This window comes from Aptenodytes patagonicus, chromosome Z, assembly GCF_965638725.1.
Source record: "Aptenodytes patagonicus chromosome Z, bAptPat1.pri.cur, whole genome shotgun sequence".
Classification (NCBI taxonomy): Eukaryota; Metazoa; Chordata; class Aves; order Sphenisciformes; family Spheniscidae; genus Aptenodytes; species Aptenodytes patagonicus.
Genome location: NC_134982.1, coordinates 47,073,554 through 47,090,920, shown reverse-complemented (window position 1 = coordinate 47,090,920; position 17,367 = coordinate 47,073,554). Strand labels below are relative to the sequence as shown.

Sequence of the window (17,367 nt, the reverse complement as noted above, 5' to 3'; positions counted from 1 at the left end):
ATCTAAATACCACTAAGTTCATATGCATGTGTTGTACAGCCACATACTCTGAATTACTGCTATCACAGCTAAGACTCCAACTGGGATGAGTTTTGAATAGCTTTATTTTCTTGAAATAGTAAAGCAGTGCTTCAGCAAAAGTAAAAATTACTAAATTGCTACCCCGTCAGTAGATTAATGTTAGTTTCATTAAAATTCTAATTAAATTCTATAGCACTAAAAACTGAATCCAAATTCCTAGGACAGTGACAAATTTGAGGAAGGAAAGACTAAAGCGAAATACAATGAGCTAAATGTTTAGTTGGCTGGAAGATCCAAGATCTCTTTGAATTCAAAACTGACTAGCCCATATAGCCTACACTGAATTTTGAATGTTATGTCATCCAGGAGTGACCGCCATTCTGGTATTAAAAACAAAAACAACATTTTAAATAGATACCCAACTTTTTCTGTCTTTCAAAAAATCTCCCCAACTAGTATCACATTTTCCCCTCTCCAATCCTCAAGGCAAATCTCTGGAGTCCCTTTGCTAAACATAGGCATACTGAATCTTTATTTACAGCAGCATTGCAACACAGCGTGTGAGGCTAGCAAATACACCAAATATCTACCAGAACAGCTACTATTCAAAAGGAATCCCATGGAAATCAAAGTGAATTTCTGTATTTGTAACTCTCTATGGTAGTCTTTGTACCACAGACAACACGGATTTAATAGGTAATTTCCACAATACTAAAATAGACAATGTTTACTTATTTGTGTGTGATTTACAAAATACATAATTTTCCAAATGAAGAAAGGCCAACTGGAAAAACTGCCTCTGGAAAAAAAAAAATCGGTAATTTGCATTCTTTCTTAAAGAACTCAGCATAGGTAGTAATCTAAAACAGGATAGAAAAACATAATCTAGGGTTAAAAAAATGGTATATGCTCAATCCTGTTTTAGCACTTCTGTTTGCATTGGTGAATGGATTTAATAGTATTTTCAGCCAAATATCCTGCTTGATTCTTCATCTTAGAAGCACAAGAAGGACAGATAAGATTTCCTCCTAGGTGGACTCCATTATGGACTTCAAGCTCCAAATTCTATTTAAAAAAAACACTGGATGTATACCAAACCACCACTACTTGCAAATATTTCCAGGAAGTCTAAGCTCAATAGCTTTTTCTTTTTCTTCAAATTCAAATCACATTAAAGTCACTTGCATCATTATGTCAAATTTCACTTATGTTTAACCAAGACATAATCGTGCTAATAAATATACTAAGTGAAGATGCAAGTATGGATTTTGAATGAAAAGAAAAGGACTTTTGTATGTAAACTTGAGGGCATGCAAAACCATTTGCACAATCAGGAATTAAAATCTCAGGCAATTTGCAGTCTCTCATATTTAAAAAAAAAAAAAAATCAAAAGAAAAAACGACCACACACACAAGCAAACAAGTATGCAAGATTCAAGTTAAGATTCTTCACTACATAATGAATCAAAAATAAGTTAAAAAAATAATTTTTTCTTTCTCCAGACATCACACTTTTACTTTTCACTTTAATTTTTGTACATGGTTATTTCTGTCCGGATAACCAACTAGTGATATGTAAAAAACAGACTAAGGAGAATTCATGTTAAGGATTACTCTTGCAAGTATTTTGTCAAATCAACACAACTGAAAATGTTGTGCAAAAAAGTTTACACAAATGTATACACTCACAAAAGGCTTCTACAGCCAAGGCAAATAGTCAATCACAGTTCTGCAAGGCTGAACAATACTAAAGACTCACATTAAGGTTTGACACTTGGATGTTTTCCAATAGTCCTGGCTGATTTTACTATAGACTTATCAGTTGTCGTTGGAACACTGCAGACACACAGATTGGATAAATGGTGGCTACAGACCCACAGATGAAAGAGGCTGCTTGGGCTTCCCCCCCCCCCTCCCCCCCCCTTTTTTTTTTCTTCTCCCTTTTCAATTTAAAAAGTTAACAACCTTAGTGACATGGCCTGGAAAGACTCAAGAGTTCTGCTGATATACCATGTTTTGAAGAAAGGGATATTCTTTCCTCTTAAAATACCGAAGACCATTTACATGAGAGGAGAAGAGTGACTAAGATCTTTATAAATAGGAATTGAAAGCTTGGTTGCTAAATCCATATTTAGCCAGCTATATAAGTTGACCTGATTTACAAATATGCCAAGCATTCTCTATGTTTCTGTCATCAAACACCATTTGGGTTTCAAGGTTGTCCAGCATACTTGAAAATGAGGCCACTAATTTTAGAGCCTAAATAGGATTCAAATAACCTAACATTGGGATCCTGTTTTGAAAACGTCAGTATCTTGCTCAGAAGTTCTGTGGTTCTACTTACTTGTTAGCTCCGCTCAGCAAAATTCCTGTAAGAACAGCCAAACTAGGTAAGACCAGAAGTCCATCTACCCCATTATTCTGTTTTCAGCAGTTACTAGTACAAAGTGTTTAAGGAAAAACTAAGAGTATGGTACATACCAAGGGACATTTTTCTCATCATACTCTTCTAGCTCCCAGCAACATGTGATATGACTAGTCAAGTTATTGACACATAGTGCTTGGCTAAGAATTTTTCCGTGTGCTATCACTTACTACAAAACTAGTACATCTAAAATACATTAATTCAAATAGAAAAAGCAGTAATCTTATGTTATTTAAACTATGCGTGCTGGAAAGAAAAAACTTCGAAGACCATTGTTTCAAAACAAGTACTTCAACTCAATGCAAACAAAGGCTTACAACCCCCAGGGGAGTAAAATAAATATCAGCACATTTGCTGTGAAGAAGTAGAAAGACGGTAAGCAGTTTCTAAAGCCATAGAAACAAAAGAGATTGGTGTGACTGTGAAAGGCCCTTGATGGTTATCAAGGAAAAAATTACTTCCACAGGGAAAATAAAAAGAAAAAGAGGACTTGTGCAATTAAACACTGCAAGAGAAGTCAAGGTCTCAAGCACAGGCTCAGGTGGCACAAAAAGTCAGATTCTCTGTATTCAAAGAATGTTTTTCCTCAGGGAATGAAAAAGAACAAGGAATTCAGAGTCTCTTCAGGTTTTGCCAAAAGGAAAGGAAATTGAGTTGTAGGTCAGCGGGAAGAGATTTTGAAACACTAGGTTTCCAAATGTGATCAACAAAACTGGACTGGGAATGAACTGATCTGAAGAGCCCGAACAACTAGGGAACACACAGACCCTATTTTTCATTTGAAGTCTTTTAGCCAGCTTTGTTCATGAGAGTAACTACTGACTCACGTGAGAGCATTTGCAACCATGAATAACACTGCTATTTAAATGCCAGTGGGGTTGACAATTCCTCAGAGAGTAGCATGTCATCATCAACAGCACCAAAACACGGTGCTACTTTTAATCTCCTGCTTTTAACCTCCTAGCTCTCCGAGTACATGAACGATGAGCACCTTTCAGTGTAGTGTGAGGTCAGGGATTCTTCCCCGAACAATCTAATTAGGAGCTCCAGAGTCTTTGCAGTCTGACACCATTCCCTACTCCTTTTCCTCCAATTTGCTCCCATCTGCTAGTGAAAGAACTTAAAAATCAGATAATTAAGTGCTGTTAGGTGTTAATGAAACTCTCAAAATTCTACAGAAAGCACTGAATCTCTGGCTTTTAAGCTAGTCAAATTTGGTCCACAATGCTTTATTAATTTAATTTATGTACAGTTTAACATAATAGCACCAACAAAGACATGCAGGCCACATTCTTCTTTTACTAGAATAAATTTGGGAGAAGCTATACTGAATCACTTGAACTAAAATAGTGTAAAATCAAGAGAGAGTGCAAAAGCAAATCCTCCAGCTTCAAAGATCTGCAGGAAGCAAGAGGGGATGATTGCAATTATTATATACAGTCAAGATTCTGTTTCCATACAGAAGTCCATAGCAAATTAAAAAACACAGGGAGAGATGTACAGAAAACACAAGTAAAATGAATATGCTTTCAACTAGAGTTTTTCTCATAAAGCATGTCAGACTTCAAGAGAAATGCAGCTGACCCACACTAGCGGCTACTGGAATAGACAGCTTAAAACGCCTAATTAGGTCACTCTATGCAAGAAGTATCATCACTTCATACCAGTCTAAAATGTTGGGGAAACATCCCCCTTAAGTAAAGGGAAGTATTTTGGGATATAAAAAACACAGTAAGTATCGGCTAATGAGGAACAGACAAAGAAAAGTGCCAAACACTGTAAAGCCCTGATACTTCAGATAATGACTAAAATTTATGACTGCTTCCTTCCCTGGCAGACAGGAGTACAATTATAATTCTCAAAACAAAAGCCCCTTTGTGCTGGCATGCTATGTTATGCTTATACCGCTACAGATAGACTACAAGATAAAAAAAATAAATACTACAGCACCTTTTTTAACCCAAGATAATAGCTAACTTTTTTTTTAATGTGGGTTTGGACATGGTTTTGCACATAGCTTATTCTTAACTGAAGTCATTTAGGTAATTATCATTGCATGCACAGGAATTAACCATTTAAGTAGCTTGCTATATACATTGAAGCCTCTATTTGAAAAATCACACGAAACAAGAACAAACGAGCTATTATGAGTCACTTAATTTCCTTTGCTGTCCAAATACAGCTTGACATTTAAACAGCTTAAATTATTCCTTTATTTCAATTTTCAAAAATTTGAATGTGCTTGGCTTGATGAACTGCTGAATGAAAAGCATCAGGAAGTATGCATGCCCTTTCCTTCATCCTTTACTTATATTCGATGATACGGATCACTTGGAACTGACAGTGGTTAGAAGCATAGGGAAATAAAAGCACAGGTTTTTCTCATCTCCTTCACAAAGAAAGCACGATTACAATATTCTGAACACGCAATCTGGACTCAGATAACCACAGATGGTTTTGCAACAGAATACCCTGCAGGCATCTTTTCCCTATATATTCTGGGAAAGGTACATGCAGGGGAAGCTCTGACAGCTTCCCAAAGAGCAGTAGCATATCAACAACTGAATCTTGAAGACTTCTCCTACTGCGTGCTGTCATTTTGGCCTACACATCTCTCTCCCCTTTCTCTTTCATTTTGTATTATTTGTTCATCTTGCCCTTCATGGTTCCACTGATCACTGCTCTTATCACACAGCTAAGTAAAACAGCTAGTTTCTTCCTCAATTACAGTGATGATCCGTAAGGACCTGTGTCAACTTTTAAGTACCATACCCTTGAAGTCAGAGGAAATTGCTAAGCAGCTCTGCTAATTTCATATAGCTTCAAGAACATGGTACAGAACATCACGCTTACCTCCAAATCAAACCACTCTGCAAAGCATCAGAGAATATAGTCTGTGGTAGGTGCCCAAAGCAACCAGGACTCATGTAAGTTTCTTGATGCTTTCATTTAGGAGTTCACTGAGTGAAGAGCTATCATTGGAAACTCAGTAACCAGTACAAGGTATCTACAAAGCAGTGAGGCTTATATGACAGGAAGGTCACTGAATGCTTAAGTTTTCAATTTTATGTATCTTCATTTAAAAAAAAAAAAGAAAGTAAACTTGTGCTAAAAACTACACAATATTATTATGTGCCAGCATAATTTTCTACTTTTATCCTTAAGGAGGATTTCAAGAGGAAAGCTGTAGAAAAAAATCTACACAGCGAGTGGCTATGTGGTACTCGGTTGCCAGCTGAGGTTAAACCACAACACAAACCTACCTGACAATTGCCCCAAGAGCTCCAAAAGACAAAACCAACAGTCGGGGAATACACCTTTCCTTTCAGTCCTCATCTTTCTAACAGACCTTTGCCTTTAATTCTTCCCTTGGACGTTTTGTCCATCTGCCCAAATGAATCCACTCTAATGCTGGCACTAGGCAAAAATAGTGTTTCATTCTCTGCTATTAACAAACACTATCTCACTACCAATACTTTGTATTTTTAAGAAAAATAAAAAGCAAATGGGGAATTTCAATTGCTAGGCATTGCCTTAGAACTAATTGAGCTAAAATTCTATTGTCATTGCATGACTGGAAATTATAGTATAAAACAAAAAATATTTAATTAAGCTTTTTATTCTCCACAGTTCTGTGAAAACTTGATAATATAATCCTTACAGTTTGCCTTACTCAGCTTCCAAAGACCAGTGTTTGATTAGAAACTCATAAATCACAAAAGGCTTATAAATAAACTCCAGGTCTGGATTTTAACATGCTCTTGGTCTGTCAAGACATAATGGTAAAATCAACGCCAAAACAAAACACAACAAAATGATAGCAGCATCAAGTATTTAAATCAATAGAACCAATAAAAGAACGTCAGTTTGGCAAATGAGGAAATTCAGACCCACATGTCTAATGAGCTTATATTTTCCTTCCCTGAGCCCTGTTAAAACTAAAATTAAAGATCACAGGACAAAGGATGCAAACAAACCTACACACATGAAGCCAGAACTAGAGTTTTAAGTTTGGTTTAAGAAAAATAGCACAGCAACTTTATATTGATAGCAATTTGACACTGTTAACTAGCTGATAAAAAGGAGTCTAACAAAACACAGGAGATGAGTTTCTTTACCTAGCCATTCCCAGGCTGGAAAAGTTGGAAGGAACTATCAAAACATCAAGCCTAGAAAAGGGGTGGGTACCCAGTGTGGTGTAAGCAGCTGAGAGGCACTGAGGAATTAGCTGAAGCAAACATTCTTCGCAGTGTTCCATAAGGCACCAGGGAGCAAAGACTCTATAAGGAATGACTGCCTGCGACCTGGCAGCAGGATTTTGGAAACGGCACGGATATTCCACATGACCACAGATTTCTTCATGCCATCTGACAATAACAAAAAAAAAAAAAGAAGGAAAAAAAGAAAAAATAGTTTAATGTGATACCAGAAATGTGCACAACTTGAGTATGCTAAGAGAAGGATATTCTCTAGACATCAGAATGACAGAGTTAGTTTGCATAAAACCAACTCATTTGTATTCTCACACTGTTCACACATGTGCAGCACTGTGAAAACACTCATTACTGCATGTCTGAGTAGAACTGATATAGTTACTCATAACTAAAAGAAAAAAAAAGACTAGTCAAACCCTGTATTTATAATAGGTATGCATCAAAAGAACAAGTGGTCAAAATGTACATAAAGAAAACTAAGTAACAATACAAAAATATGTATTTATTCAGAGAATTCCTATTCAAACTTGACTACGAAAATAAAATTTTGTACGTACTAACACAAACATATTAAATGCAATTAGAATGAAATTCCAAGGGGGCTTTTTTTTCTGTTGTTATGACTAAAGTTCTCCAGGAACTTTTACTGATTTTTCTTTTCTTAAGTAAGAAACAACAGTAGCTATCAATTCAGGCTTATCACTGTAGACATTTGAAAATATCACATTAGGATCAAGCTTACTTTACATTATTTCTACAGGATATTCAAAGCTGCAGCTGGAAGGAAGGAGGGGTAGATCAAATCCTTCCTAAACAATGAGTCATATACTTTCACAATAATTTATCTGCCCAAATAGACTCATATCTAAGCAGAAATCAGCTTCATGTTTTCACCTGCTAGCCTGTCTTCTGTACAGCGCAGAGCCTCTCCTTGGTTTGAGATTTCAACTTAAGGAAGCTGGTTCTACTATGCCTGGACAGGCACAGTACTTATTGTTACTGCACCTGGCATTGCCCAAAGCATTTATATTTGGAAGATCATGCTCCAGGTGAGGGCTGACACACAAAACAAAATGGTAACACGTAGAAAAGGACTACATTTTGCTGAAGTGCCAACACTTTAACACCTTACATAACTCTTTCTGTGCAAGAAGTGGCCTCTAAGCTATTTCATTGATTACATATGCAAAAAACCTACATCCCTCATCACACAATTTTTTTCCAAGGGTGGTCTAACCCAGTATATTTCTGCTCTAAAATAATGTCACTTTGTATTTAATTATCAGAATTGAGATTAGGCAAGAACATGAAAGATAGCATCCTATCTCTTGTAAAAGTTGCCAAGTCCTTAATGACCACAAGGAGATAGGAAACTTATTTAACACCCTAGCTCCATTTAACATTTTCTTTGATACAGTCTCCTTATGTCAAACTCACTGGCACCTGGACATAAATTACATCACACATTTCAACAACAACTTTCAGAAATCCTTCCTTTTCCAGCTGCCCGAGAGTTTATCTCCATTATCTTACCTGAGACACTACCTTAACATTTGCTTGTCTATCCATTTCACACGCTTTCTAGAAACGCCTGCTACTGTGCATAATGTTGGTTTAGTTACCTAGTCTTAATGACTAAAATAAGTAACAAGTGTCTGTTATGCTAACTCCCAAATAAAGATTAACTGGTTATAGCTGTAAGAGCAGATTTTTAAGGACATAGATTTTTATGTCCTAATTAACTGCAAAACAACCTTGTACACTTAGGCTCTCCTTTTTTGTCTATGCATAATAGACACCACACTTGCAGAGGATTTTTTAATTTTTTTTGGTCAGGTTTTTTTCACCAAAACACATTAGTTCTGTTTCTTCCACTGCTACTAACTCAACTGCTGCAGATACATCACACTACCTGCGCCAATTAACTCATCCAATGACCATCACACAGATTGACTCATAACAATAACCATCACACTGATTAAAACTTGCACTAATTTTTGCCACAAAAATATTTCCCTTTTTTCAGATGTTTTTAAAAAATGGCAACTTTCACTTATTCTATCAACACTGTCAGAATAATCTTTTGCACCAAATCAATAAAAATTCTTATTACTGAATGTGCTGTACATTAGAGAGGAATATATAGTGAACATCTACAGTGCATTTCTGTAGAGGGAGTCATATTATAAACATATAAATAGTAGAGGAATAAACACAAAACAATTTCTAGAAGCTTATCAAACCTATGAACTATTTTAAAGCTTGAATAGGCATGTCTTACTGATCTTAGGTAAAATATAAAAATTCCTATTCTCAAGATTTATTAAATTCTTTTAAACCAAAATTAGCCAAGCTGCAAGCCATCAGAATCCTTTCATTTTAAATTCCAGTAAGAAATCTCTATTAGGTCCTCAAGTTCCAAAGTCTCACTAGCTTTACCAAAATGGTAAGGATTTCCACTGTCTTAATGTTAACACAGTATTAGTGCAAAACACAGCTATCTAAAAGGCGAGTATTGTTTCAGCTAAGTTTCTAATTGCATAACAGAAAAAATACTTATGGCCTGACTAACCCGATCACCTTCTACAACAAAATAACATTTTCTGTTGACGTGGGGAGAGTAGTGGATATTGTTTGCCTGGACTTCAGCAAAACATTCATCACAGTTTCCCACAGCCTTCTCCCGGACAAACTGGCAAGATGCAGACTGGATGGATGGTCTGCGAGATAGGTAGGAAATTGACTCACAGGCCGCACTCAAGAGTGGTGATCAATGGTTTCTGCTCAGGCTGGCAGCCTGCCACAAGTCCCCCGGGGATGAATACTGGGCCCCACACTGTTCAACATCTTCACAAATGTCCTTCATGATGGGATTGAAAGCACCCTCACCAGGTTTGCTGACGACACCAAACTGGGTGGTGAGATGAACACGTCAGAAGGGAGAGCCATCTTACAGAGAGATACCTGGACAGGCTGGAAGTGTGGGATAGCAAGAACAGTGTGAAGTTCAACAAAGACAAGTGCAAAGTCCTGCACCTGGGCTGACATAACCAAAGAGCCCAGCACAGGCTAGGATCTGTATGTCTGGGAACAGCCTTGCTGAAGGGGACCCTGGGGTTCCTGGTGGACAACCAGTTGAACATGAGTCATCAGTGCACCACTGCAGCAACGAAGACAAATCAGATCCTGGGCTGCATCCACAGAGGCATTACTAGCAGAGAGAGAGACATGATCACCCCACTCTATTCAGTGCTTGTCAGGCTGCACCTGGAGTATTGTGTCCAATTCTGGTCCCCACAATTCAAGAAAGACACAGACAGACTGGAGAGGGTCCAAAGGAGGGCCACGAAAACAAACAAAGGGCTGGAGAACCTGCCCTGTGAGGAAAGACTGAAGGAGCTAAGCCTTTTCTGAGACGGGAGGAGGAGGCGAGAGGAGGAGGCAAGAGGAGAAAGAAGAGAAGGCAAGGCTCAGGGGGACCTCACTGCAGTATTCCAGTACTTAAAGGGCATCTACAAAGGGCATAGAGGCCCTCTCTTCACAAGGAGCCACATGGAGAAGACAAGGGGCAATGGGTGCTAGATAACCTCATCTAAGCTCCCCTTCCCACAAAAGACTGGACCAGATGACCTTTCAAGGTCCCTTCCAAACTGGGCTGTTCTATGATTCTATGACTATGAATTTGAAAAGCTGAGAGTAATATGTGAGGAAATCAAATGCCATGTCTGAGACTTCTGCTAACTATGGTGAATACACATGGAAACAAGTGATATTTCTCCAGAGACTTAATTTTTAGCTTCAAATCTCATTTGTAGGCCTATATAGTATTGTTCTGTTCATCCATCACTCTGTAATAATTTAAACTTAATGAGCAGTTCTGACTAGATTGGAAGGAGGAATAGATGTATCCAATATAATTACATTTCTATGGGTTTGGTGAAAGACAGCTAAGTAGCCACTGCAAGTACTAGACAACAGGGTACTTTTTATGGAAAAGAATCATCGGTCCAACTTTATTTTATGGGACCACTGCAACAGGTCTTTCATGTACCCAGTCAGTACGCATCACCCCAGGCAAACCATTGCACAGGCCAGCTCTAACTCTGGAATGGGACTGGACAGGAAGAAAAAAGTGAGTGAGTAGGCAATATTGTAGTAGAGGGCATTAGGTATCCAGAATGGACCAAGTCTAGTAACACAAAAGATCTTACAGCGAGGCATTGTAAGAAACAAGGGACGACCTGGTATTGCTGCTGCAGGTCGTTAAGAGACACAGGAGGTAGGATGCAAATCCAGCACTGGCGTTTATTAACCCTATTGCTCACTAAGCAGCTTGTTTTCACATAAAAAGAACCATACACTTACCTATAGATAACGCCTTCGGAATTATTTTCCTGTCAAGATTTTTTATTTTGATTCCTGTACTAACATGACTCATTTTCACATTCTACAGAGGAAATGAAAATGCTACCCATACATCTCATTTTTCAACAATATTCTAAAAACCAACCTGAAATCAGCTTGTGAAGATGGCAAGGAAAACTCAATGTTTGTCTGAATAGCAGCTGTGAAGGACTGCTGTTTAACTTCCTGCCAGCACCCCACAGCAATAGTGAAGGTGGATGCTGGCATTGGCATAGTCACATAGTAGTACCAGCTCAAGATACCTGTAAATAAACAGAACATTTGTACACACTCATCAGTCACAGCACACACTCAGTACTCGACATTTTTATGCACTTGAGATTTTGGGCCAAACCTCCCACCTTACATCCCGGTATTTTTGTTGAGGAAAGAAAAATAATTTCACTGAGACACGTAAGAGCAGTCATATGTAACCACCATGGATTCAGTACTGTTACACCTGCAACTTTCCTCTATCTGCTGATGTCTTTATCTACAAATAAATCATCCGTAAGTGGGATGTTATTAATGTAACTTAACATGATTGTACTGTTACTGCCCAAGAATTGCATCAGACATGAAATCTAACAGCACCTTTAGATCCACATACACAAAAAGATTAAAGTTTAATTCTTTCAACCCTGGATCAACCACCTTATGGTTTTATCTTCACTGTATTATCTTACAGAGAACAAAATCTTTTCTTCGTGTTCTGGACAGTACCAAACTGATTGGTAAGTTTTAACAAACAACACTAGCACTTCTGAATTGGACCTGGCAATCTGAGATACATGATGTGCCAACCAGGCAGTGAGAAATCAAAGCTTAGAATCAGATGGGATATTGCCTAAGTTAATGAATTATTTGGTCATGATAATCCAGGAGCTGCTAAAACAAGATTAGAGAGTCTATTAGAAGGTAAAAAGATGACAAGTCTTATCATTATGGGAACACAGTGCTGGAAGACAAGGAGTACGGTATAGGATGACTGTATCTATGAACACCTTTGGATAAACTGGAGGATGTTTTAGGACAGCATACTTTTCATTAATCTAAATGTTGCTTAGGTTTTCCGTTTGTCCCTTTAAAAAGGGTATAGCTTAAGAGTCACATTCAAGTGCTCATTTATGGTCACAAATACAGTTACTACACCATACTAATAGGTTAATTACTCTTGGAAAGAGCCTAGCATGAGTTACAACCTGCTGAATCATGTGCAAATAACTGTAGCTGTGGCAACTGTGGAAACATACAAACTTTGGTTATTTTAAGAGAACATTAATACTTGTTCTTTTGCAATAGTATTCTGACCAGGGCTATGGAACACTATCAAATGGAAAAAGAAGAAAAAAACCAATCCAGTGGAGGCCACAAGGCATAGAAGAAAAGAAATAAACAACTGCAGCAAAGCATCTCTGGGTTTCCTACCTTAATGACCACAGAAGGTCAAGCTGTCCAAAGCCAGGACAAGCAAAAAAATCTTTCTGCTTAGCCTCAACAAATTTTCCACCTACTATTTAGTATGAAAAAACAATACTGTTTGTGAAGTCTTGTAAGAGGCAGATAAAGCCTCTGCCTCTTATATGCACTAGCAGCCACTTACACTGCCTCACTCCATTCCACTTTTGGCAACATTCACCACTACCATCAAAAACCTTTTGTCTGTATTGTCAGGTGAACATATATTACTCCCGTAATTTTCCTAACCTTCTGTCAGTATGTGAGCAGAAGGAACTCATTAGCTCCAAACACATTAGGAACAAAGAGGATAACTGTTTTGCCAAATTCCCTCTCCCCTTTTTTTTTATTAACTTGCCAAAGCTACAAATGAACCAAGGCAAGCAAATGCCACCTTGAGAGAAAGAGCTCACCCAGGACAGCAACAATTTATTATTTCAAAAAACCAAACTCCTGATGTAGAGTTTCATTGATATAAACTAGAGGCCCAAGCCTACGCACACTGAAGTTAACAGCAGCTTTACCATTGACTGAAATGTGTACAAGAGAAGGCCCAGAGGTAGTCTACAATACTTCACTTTGTGTAGCATCTGTTACATACAAAGCATTACAAAATGCTCCATGCAGTTATGTTAATTGTAAAACCTTGAGAGTTAAATAACAGCAGAGGAAGAGTGAAAATTTGAGGAATCATAATGGAAAAACAGTAATGTGTTTTCAACTGAGTTCTGAAACAAGCATGAAAGTCAAAAGGCAGTCACAGAAACCTGTTCCAGGTGGCGGTGGCAGGAGGTGTAAAGGAGAAGGGCCTCACAACAGTGAGGAGATTGTCTAAAGGGAAAGCCTGTGCTATGCAAATAGAGGGAGCAGAGAGAATTACAGTGAGAAACAAGTTTAGCAAGACAGGCTAGAGCAAGCAAGACCATAGAGTTGTTTTTAAAAAACAAGAGTAATTTGAACAGAATGTCAAAATGAATGGGGAATCAGTTTAGCAATCCAGAGAGAAGAACAGCATGTACTGCATTCAGAAATTTACATGAATTAGCAATGAACATATGCTATTCAGAGCTAGAGCAAACCTTGCAAAAGGGTGAAGGTACCAAAGACAAAGAAAGGTAGTTTTTCTTGGTATGTGTTTTCAGATTTATCTAAATTAGGATTTCCCGAAGAAAAGAAAAGCAACTAACATACAAATACTTGTCTTTTTTCCAAGCCCCTTATATTTTGCAGGCATTATAGAGACCATGCAAACTGGATACTCCCAGAACAAGATCCAAGATTTATACTGTCTTTACACACCTAAGTGGGGCTCAATCCATTTCCTGCAGGGCTTTTAGATGCCTTCTGCATTCATACTCTAGAACTGCATAGGATAACTATATATTTATCCTACAGTTGTTTTGCCTTGAACAACTGAAATCACACACACTGGCATGACAAGTGAGTTCTCTCTATAGTGCGTTCACTGATCGGTGACTGAAATGGTCTTTATGTTGGCAACACTTCTCTACAGCAAGCACCATGTTTCAAACAGTCTAACCCTCACTTATCTTCTGTCATCTCCTCTCACTACTGGTAAGACTTTCTCCCAGCCTGCCCTTTTCTCCCATAACGTCACTTCCTTTCTTTAACTTTCTTCAGGTCAGTGGGCTTTGTTTGCTTTCCTTCATCTGTAACCTCAGACCTATCCCAGGGCATAGACTGGGATCCCAAGCTCCACTCTACTCCTTTTCCCTTCTCTCCCCTTCCCCTAGCTGCCCTCTGCTTTCCAGTGGCTACCTTGGAGACAGCACCACCTCTAGGGTAAGAGAAAACAGTGCAGCTGAAACAGGGAGATGGCTTGCTTTACCAAAAACAGCATTTTGTACCACAAAAACATTTTCAGATTAAGCAATAACACCTTGGGAAGAACAAGAGGTTAGGCTGTGGTTGCCCCATGGGAATAACAGAGGAAGAACACCCCAGTCCTTTTATCTGTAATGCTTATACCCTCTCCTTATAACCAGACTTAATTTAGAAGCAACTTGATTCCCACACATAATTATTTTAGGCAATTATAATACTTTCAAAATATTTTCTCTACAGGTATTTTGAAAATAATTTTTTTTAAAATGTATTTTTTTTTCAGTTCTGCAAAGAAAATCTATTGTGTCATAACTGCACAAACCATGCAACAACAATCACCTGTTCTATGAGGTATAACTGGAAAACATCCTATGCAAAACTAAGGGCTACATTTAACATGGGTAGGAAATTACAATCTATTTATAATTGTGCACAAGAACAATTTAAAGGCCGTTTATTTCTTCTATTTGAACTAATAATGATGAATGATGTAATTACTTCCTAGAATTTTTAATGCATTTAGCTATCTTTGAAACCATTAAAATTGTTTGAGTCCTGTGGAGCCCATTATAACTGAAGAAACACCTGAGAGTCAGTATCTGTTAATGCCAGATGCAAGAACATTAAGAGTATTTTTACTTATTAGTATATTTTCCCTCAAATAGTTTGCACTAACACAAATACAAACACCACAAAATACAGATGATGTCTATGATTTACTAAAACCCACAAAACTCAGCTACCTCTAGGGAAAAAGAGAGATAGCCCCACACCACATTTGACATACAAAGTAAGAGCTAGCACTAATACATAAAACTACAGCTAAATAAGTAGTTATGCCAAAACTACTATTTGGCTGGAGCACCAGGATTAATAACCCTCCCGCTTTTTGAAACTCTCTGTAACTTGTAGAGATCTTTGATCTCATCTGAAAGCCAGAATTTCCCACAGAGCACCCTCACGTTCATGCCAGAGCATCAATTTAACACTGGCTCAGGGGGATGAGTAGCACATGATCAGCTGTCAACTCCCATGCTGTAGTTCCTGATATATGTTGGAGATCAATCAACACAAGTACTGGACTCTTTTGCTTTGCCTTCTGAAAAGTGAGAGGAGCACAAACAAAAGCAACTGTTGCTGCTGCTAGCTACAGAGCAGTAGCAGTGGCTTCTCTAGCACCGTATTTCCTCTCAATAACAGAATACACCTTCTCGCTGGAATCAGAGATGGCAAGACAGATCAAGAACTACGTAACGGTAGAGTAACCGCACAAAAAGCAAACCAGTCGATTTCACACTTAATGGTTGAATATCTACTTCTTGAACATGAATCAAAACAAATGTAAAGGTGTTTGTGACTAAATATATTTGCACCTTCTATGTGTTACAGTAATATGCTGAAGGAAAGTAAAACTGACAAGTGTTGAAAAAGAAATCCAACTGTTAAATGGCTCACATTACACACACACACACAATTGCATTATTCTGATAAATTTTTCTTCTCTAGGTACTCCATAAAAAATGTACGGTATTTTTAAGCACTTTTAGGTCATACTTGAATAGTTACCATTTGTACTTGAGTAACTGACATGTCAGTATTTTCAAACAAATGTGGCCTCATTTTATTTCAAATGACAGGATGAGCCATAGTTTTGTAGGAGGCAGAATGCAAAAATGGCACATACGGGAGGAAGTACACCGTTACCAAAACCTGCAAATACAAGTGGCAAATGAGGAATCTGTGCATGTGAGTACACCTAGTCTAGCTATGCACTGGATCACAGCATCCGTGCATCTAGAGAGGTAGGTCTGTGAAGCAGAATGCAGATCTCTGTTCAAAAGCATGAAGGTATCATCCTTGCTTCTTGTTCTCTTATTGTCTGCCTGCACACTTGATATAAATATGACTTTTAAAGGAAAAAATATTCAGCTAACTTGTAATTCTATTCAGAATAAATTCATTCATAACTGCTTGCCAAAATGCTTATTCTTTCCAGAAACTGCATTTTTAAAAATTATTTTTGTGTTCTGCTAGTTATGTATGATTTTATAAATATGCAGCACAGCAATAGCATACTGTATGTAAATAATTTGGCAAAGAAAAGTTATTTTAATTGAAGCCACCCTGAAAGGCTTTTAGGTGTATTTTATAAATGCAAAGACAAAATTTTAAGTTGGATAGATTTCATATGCCCTGCATAATTGCCTAACAACAAGATCTGTGTGGGACAGGTTATTTAACACTACAGACCATTTTGAACTTTTTAACTCTTAAAAGTCCTACTAATTAAACTAATGAATTTGTATTCCTAAATTCATTAAGAATTTTTTCAAAGCTTCAGGTTAGCACTTGAGCCTTGGGTTGGTTTGTCTTTTAAAACATTCCTCACAATATTGCTCCTTTCCCTTCTTTCCTCTGTATCTGTTTAGTAAATTTTTACAATTCCAAACAGCTCTCTAACACTGATTTGTCATTTCCAGCTGTATATAAGCACCAAGATAATGAGGGTCTCATCCATGATTGAGACTTTGAGAGCTACTGGAGCACAATGTCTATTATCTTTAAAGAAACCCAGCAACCCTTGCATCATGACATCAAAATTAGCATAAATAATTGTGTGTGCCGCATAGATCTGTAAGCAGAACCTTCCATGCTCTTGGGAATTCCATCTTGAGGAGAGGTGGAAGGAAAACTGTAAAGACAGAAGTGCACTAGGTGCTCCTGCTGCTTCTCTTCAGTTCAGAAAAGTTCAGCACAAAACTTTGCCATTGTCACATGGCTCCTAAAGGAGCCAGCTTTAATGCTACATTTGGTTCTTCCCAGTTCACATCACACTTTTCACTCAGCACTTCATTAGCACAGCAAAGCTAAAATGAGTCATTTCCTCCCTACTGGCCTTTTCATTAAAGACTTCTTACAGTATTTCTTGCTTTCACGGAGTTCTTAGGAAAGGAAGTATACTGGGTTAGCCTTTGGAAAATTAAAAAAAAACCAAAACAA

General features: G+C 37.8%; 1 protein-coding gene across 10 annotated transcripts in view; it reads right to left on the bottom strand.

Annotated features, from left to right (window-relative positions):
* Window positions 1–17,367, bottom strand: part of AOPEP (aminopeptidase O (putative)) — a 230,758-nt gene that overhangs the window by 179,353 nt on the left and 34,038 nt on the right. For 9 of the 10 annotated variants that reach the window (XR_012997438.1, XR_012997439.1, XM_076362845.1 and 6 more), the window contains exons 4-5: window positions 11,171–11,327; window positions 6,565–6,813 (exon numbers count right to left, since the gene is read on the bottom strand). Coding sequence is in view for 8 of the 10 variants with exons in the window: in XM_076362845.1 (XP_076218960.1) it covers window positions 6,565–6,813; window positions 11,171–11,327 (406 nt within the window). In the remaining 2 variants the exon portion in view is untranslated. The remainder of the gene's footprint in view (window positions 1–6,564; window positions 6,814–11,170; window positions 11,328–17,367) is intronic. The other variant, XM_076362847.1, reaches the window with a different exon arrangement.